At 43.5% G+C, this 6,142-nt stretch overlaps 1 protein-coding gene across 11 annotated transcripts in view; it reads right to left on the bottom strand.

Moving 5' to 3' along the window:
* LOC139609492 (mitogen-activated protein kinase kinase kinase kinase 4-like) overlaps positions 1-4,457 on the bottom strand; it is a 31,568-nt gene extending 27,111 nt beyond the window's left edge. For 5 of the 11 annotated variants that reach the window (XM_071464181.1, XM_071464178.1, XM_071464177.1 and 2 more), the window contains exons 1-2: positions 4,162-4,456; positions 3,725-3,790 (exon numbers count right to left, since the gene is read on the bottom strand). In XM_071464181.1, the coding sequence (XP_071320282.1) occupies positions 3,725-3,790; positions 4,162-4,218 (123 nt within the window). In that variant the 5' untranslated portion in view covers positions 4,219-4,456. Of the gene's footprint in view, positions 1-3,724; positions 3,791-4,161 lie in introns of all 11 variants that reach the window. The other 6 variants (XM_071464183.1, XM_071464180.1, XM_071464176.1 and 3 more) reach the window with 3 other exon arrangements.
* Between the last annotated feature and the right edge of the window lie 1,685 nt (positions 4,458-6,142).

Here is a 6,142-nt window from a genome sequence, read left to right on the forward strand (position 1 = left end):
AGCTGCTGAGCTTGGATTAGCTCACTGGAGGAAATTTGTCTTCATTTTTGGAAGCATCCAATGATATCACGTTCTGGAGAACAAGTGAGGCCGCTGAAGAGATCATACTTCCATTTGGTGCTTATGGCGTTTCAGCCACGTCACCTTGCTGGTGATTGTCACCACTGCATCCAGTCAATTCAGTATGAAAACTATGGTGGGCACAGCCTTGGCACGGCCCATGGATGCATAGCAGGCAGGGAAGCAGGTCAACGGGGGCTCCGGTGCCTCAGGCCTGACTATATATGGCCATTCTGTAGAGCAGAGGGAATCTTCCCTGCATACCATGCGCAATTTGAAGAATTATGTCTTCTTCTGTGTTATCTTTACTCTCTCTGTTTTTTTTAATCCCCATATCCAGTGTGAGGCACCTGAGATGGGCCACCGAGCCAGCTGGTCCAGAGCCAGCTGATAAAAGAATGAAGGAGGGGGAGGAACTCAGAGAGAGCCTCTTTGTGCAGTGCAGGAGCAGTGAGGATATAGATGCATTATTTTAAAACAACTTAAGACTTGAAACTGAGAGACTGATATGGTCTTATTGCAGGTTTATAAAGCAAAAAAAAAGCACTAATGGCATTTTCTGCACTATTTTAAACTAAAGAGGAATATGGCTCCAGATACAATGTGAGGGATCATGTTCCTGCAGCTACGACCCAGCAAAAGCATTTTACTGGTAAAAATTAAAATTATGTAATAAATTCTCTCCATGACTGCAGCACTTTTCAAACTGATAAATCACTTTGGTAATAATACGATACACAACTGGGTTCAATCTGCTTATAGATCCAGGCCTCCATTCCTATCAACCAGCTGGCTGGGGCAAAAATCAAGTGATTTAAAAAGGGCTTTTTAGCTATAACGTAATTTTCATCATGGCCGTCAGTCAAATTCTGCTGTGCTGTGTTTTCAGAAGTTGACTGCAATCTGGCGCCCCTCCAGGGGCAACGGCTGCCCGCTTGGCACAGAGCGCAGCTAGAGAGCCAGCATGGCCACAGGAACCTTGACATGGCATTTCAGGTCTTAGAGAGCAGCCGCGTTCTTTAATTTTCTGGGATAAAATGTAAAGCTGCAAGTAGAGCAGCGCGGCAGAGATACAGAAATAGATTTTTGTGGAGTTTCTGTGGACAGCATTAATAGGTCTTTAATCGCAGCAGGTGTTGTTTGACTTTTTTTCAACACTAGCGCCAAAATCATAACAGCCGAGTTTCAGGATCAACATCAAAACAACACTTTTTGTTTTGAGAGATATACATTTTTTCTACTTTTTACATTTAGCAAAGTTCTCAGATATTACATGTTTAAAACTCAAGCTGCAGTGTAATAACTTTGTTTAATAAAATACAGTCTAAACTTGCCAAGATTATGCTTTAAATCAGGAACTATCTCATCAAAGTCTGAGTGAACATGGCTACAAATCTGAGCAGATACTCAAAGCCAGCTGTCAGTGCTGGACAGGTCCAAGATGCAGGGGAATCAATCATTTCACTACCTCTAGTCTAGATGCTGTTTTTCCACACAACTGACTCCTTTTGCGCCAAAATGTCCTCAAAACCAATTCTGAGTATCAATAAATAATCTCCACTTTATAACAGGATCTTTATGTATGAGTAATAGGACTTGTCTGAAGGTGATTACATTTTGACTGGCTTATTGTGATGCTGTCAATGCAATACAAAAACTGCATTTGACTCTTATTGTGAAATCTAACTTTTAATTCAATACAAGACCAGGCATTCAGGTTTCTATAGTCAGCCTTAAATAACAAAAACAAAAAAAAAAATGTCTCAAAGGAATCAAAAGTCACCACAAATCAAAGAGGAAAGAAGCTTGGTCACATTGTGTTATCTAAAAGGGGCCTTGCAAACTGTGACCGAGTGCTTGACAAAGCAGAAAAAGCCTCAGAGGGAGGAAGAAACTCCACCCCGTTTTCAGTTGGGGGGCTGTTGTGATTATTCAGTCGGTTGGCGTTTGAAATCCTGCAGACAAACACCTCCTTTCTGTGGATCTGACTGACTGAGTTGACTGAGAGACCCAAAAAAAAAAAAAAAAAAAGAGTGAGGAGACAAACTCAGCTTTGTGAGAGCAGTGGGCAGGTTCTGTCTGGAACTGGACAGCTGCTCCTCTACCAGTTCCCCCAAACCCCCTTCCCTCCCTCCCACCCTCGACCACCACACTCCTACTGCACATGCTCGCAGGCCACATGCTCATTTGACTTGTTTAACATGACAGGCGACGCACTGATCGACAGCTGATCGACAGGAGGAGGAGGGGGGCGGCTGCAGCGGGCTTCAGCGTTAGGCCACAGCGAGCGGTGACTTCACTGCAGACAGTTTGGCTTATCTCGTGCAGGCTGTTACGACCACGTCTTTGTGTCAACTGCAGGCTAATCTGACGGCCCTCTCTCGCACGAGCTCCATTCCCACACAGCAGCGCCCGCAAATAGAATTAACACTGGACAGTGAATGGAGCGAGAGATTAAAAGGGACAAAAAAAAAAAAAAAAAAAAAGAGGGAGAAGCAGTAATTCTCTGTCCCACACGGCCGGCTCAGAACCATCTGGTGGGAAGATAGCGCGCAAGCATCGCACTTCCCAGTGACAATCATCCGCTCTTCCTCTCTGCGTGGCGCGGGGCTGATTTCAGGTGTGGTGATCCTATGAGCACATGCATGCAGATGTGTTCGCTCTGTGAGCAGAGGCGCAGGAGGAGGAGGAGGGGGGGGATCCTGGGAGTTCAGTGCACTGGGGGATTGAATGCAGGTCACTGGAGCACTGTGGGCTGTTAGAATTAAATACTCAGCTTAGCTTGCTGCTTAGTGCCCAAGCAAATTGATGTTTTTTTGGCTAGCCTGCTGGTACTAGCCTATTAACAGTCTGTGCTGTGCAAACTGGATGTGTGCTTATCAAATCTTAACCCACCATATCCAGGAGTAAGCAACAAAATGGACGAGCTAGGTGCAACAATAACAGCAGAACAAGGCCCGCTACAACATAAGGTCGACACTGATCCAAGGCTAACACAACGACCACATCTTTGACTTCAACACGAGCGCTCGCTGTCTCTCTCCCTCCTTGGCAATGTCTTTCAACAGCCGCGATGTTAATTTTCAACAGAGAAATGTGACACCAGGAGCAGATGGCCCAGAGAGTGGGATTCCCATCCGCTGGAGTGGAAACGTCCTGATTTAAACAGGATATGAATTTGGTTTTTGTTAAAGAAGAAAAAAGAAAAGCAAGAAAAAAAAAAAAAGATGAAGGAGCTGCAGACAGACCCAGAAACATGAGGTCAGCATTGGTGTGGTGACAGATATCGTTTCTCCATCCTCGCCTCCTCACCCACTTTTCAGTGAGACAGGTGATGTAAGATCGGTGAGGCATCAGACTGTAGACTAGTCTGATTCACTCTTTACACACACTCCCAGCTGCACAATTTACAGGCGCTTATCAGACTTATACCAAAAACAAACTGCCCTTACTAGAAACTCCAACATTACATCTGTTTCTTCCAGCCATCAGTGATGTCTGGTCGCATCATCTGCACCTCAGCAGTGTTTTTAATGTCAGATTCTTTGTTCCCAGACTTGATAAGGAAAAAAAAAAAAACAAATAAAAATAAAAAAGAAACATTGGCTGTGCTGAGCCTCCCCTGTGAAAACAGGACAGGCCATGCACTGCGCCTCCAACCAACCTTGTATACTTGTCCATAGGTGCCATTTCCAACTACCTCCACCAATTCAAATATCCCAGCTGGATCCTGAAAAGAAAAGGACAGATTTCAGATTAAATTTAAAAAAAAAAAAAAAAAAAAAAAGATGTTAATGTTTTTCATGTCTAAACAACACTGTGCACAGTGAGCCAGCTGTTGCGCCCTGGTCTACCCTACATGCCAAATGCATCTCGAACAAAGGAAAACCAGACACTGGCAACACCTCGCTATGGCTCAGCGGTCATTTCCAACACTTCAGCCCGAGAAGGGACACCGGAGAGCAGGTTAAAACTTGCAAATATCAGCCATGCTGGGGGGGGGGTTGTTTTATCGAGCAAGGTGAAATAAAAGATGACAAAACAACAGGAAAAAAAAAAAACACACACACACACACACAGGCTCGGTTCGGCAGCACTCACCCGCAATGAAGCCAAGTCTATGTCTACTAGACTTTTAGCTGGAGAGTCGTTCGCCATCTTTCAAATAAAAGCCGAGCTTTCCTTTGCGTTTGCGAAAAAAACGTTTGCCGCTGGATCATTTGCGGGCTCGCCGGCGGATAAACGAGACAGAGGCCGTCGCGTACTCCTCTCTGTGGGACCCGCTTCTCGGCAGTAGATGCAGGGGTCTCTCTACTCCATGTTGAGGTGGCAGCAGCGGGCTCCCTGTCCGCTCTCTCTCAGCCTGTGCCACGGGTGTCAAGCTGGCGCGAAATCTTTAACTTCCGCTACAGACTTTCAGCATAAAAGCCCCCCCTCCCACCACCACCACCAACTTTCATTCCTCCCAAGCAAATGGGATCCAGGATTACACTGAAAAGGAATCAAAGGATGCAGCTTATCAGACTATGCTCACATTCACCAGAGAGGGAAGAAGTAATGACATCTTAAACATGGTAGAAGTTGCAATACCACAGATTGAACACGCTCAAGTGAAAGCTGTTCCTATCAAAACTTTATTTAAAGAAATGTATATTGAGCTAAATATGCTTAAAGTAAAAGAGTAAAAATACTCATTGTGCAGAGCTGTGTTATATATACTGCAGTACTGGATTATAATTAATGATGCATTACCGTGTAAGCATGATTTTCATGTTGTATCTGGTAAAGGCAGGTTTTCTTTTTTGAACTACTGGTTTAATTTATAACTGTGCATCATAATTAATTTGCTGATTATAGCTAGTATTAAAAAATCTGAATTTGTAAGTACAGCATAAAAGAAGAAAGTATAATGAAATGAGGACTACAAAAACTTCAACACTGTATTTAAATACAAAACTTAAATATGTGGGTACATTACTTAGATTACTAAATACAGTTACTTTCCACCACTTACATTAACAAGATAATTTGTTCAGTTCAGGCACTGCTCAATAGAGCTGATTTTTATGAATGCTTCACATAAAAATTTTGATATAGTTCTTAAAAGCTCATATAATCCATATCAAGTTGCTCTCCTGGCAGAAATGCCATCATGAAGTTCCCAAGCTGTTTTGTTATTCTAAACACACACAAGTCCAATTTCATTTTATGTTGACAGTCAAATCTGATTATTTCCGTTTTCATCCTGCCTGCTTCTGTCTAGCTTGACGCGGCTTTGATTGAGAACCGCACAAACACAGGAAGCCGGTCGGCTTCACACAGAAAGAAAAGGGCTGGGCCTCAACATTATCAAGCATGGACACGGAGATTTAAAAAAAAAAATGCTTCAATGCATTATTCCTCACCGACTTCACACTCTTAGCATCTGCCTGCAAATTCGCTCCTATACAATTCACACACATGCGGCAAGGCAGGTGAGATAAATGGAGGCAGACAGGAGAGGACCCCCCCCCCCCCCCCCCCCATCACACAGCATCCTCACGGACATGCGCATGTGAGGCTTCAGTGTCAATATTGGTAATCATGGGTGTGGCAAGTGAGCAATCACAGGGGTGATGTTATGTATGTTACACACCACCAGACACTGGAGCAAATACCCCTCATTAATTTCATCATTACTGAGGCCAAATGTATAACACTGGCTTTTAAAAGGGGTGGTTCCACAAAGTAACCCCTCTTGTTGCTAAATAATATTTAATCACAACATGTGTTTCATTTGAGTATTTGTTGGTGATGGTTTGGAGCATTGGTTTGCAGGTTCACTCTCTGTGAGGATTTCCAATGGAGATTACATAGTAATAATAATAACATGAACTTGTTGGATCTCAGTTCAAGCAGGCAGCCTGTCTTCAGTCAGAGTTGCACCCTCAGCTTCCCATCATGGCAAATCAATATACAGGATACTGAGTTCTTAAAAGGCCATCTCAGCAGTGTGTCCAAAGGTATGTAGCTATGTAGTAGAGTATACACTATAGTAGTAGATCTTTAATAACAACACCGGACTGTGTTAATATGAAGACCA

The sequence above is a fragment of the Trachinotus anak genome, unplaced genomic scaffold (genome assembly GCF_046630095.1).
Source record: "Trachinotus anak isolate AG129_WGS33_773 ecotype Australia unplaced genomic scaffold, CSIRO_AGI_Tana_v1 ptg000026l, whole genome shotgun sequence".
Lineage (NCBI taxonomy): Eukaryota > Metazoa > Chordata > Actinopteri > Carangiformes > Carangidae > Trachinotus > Trachinotus anak.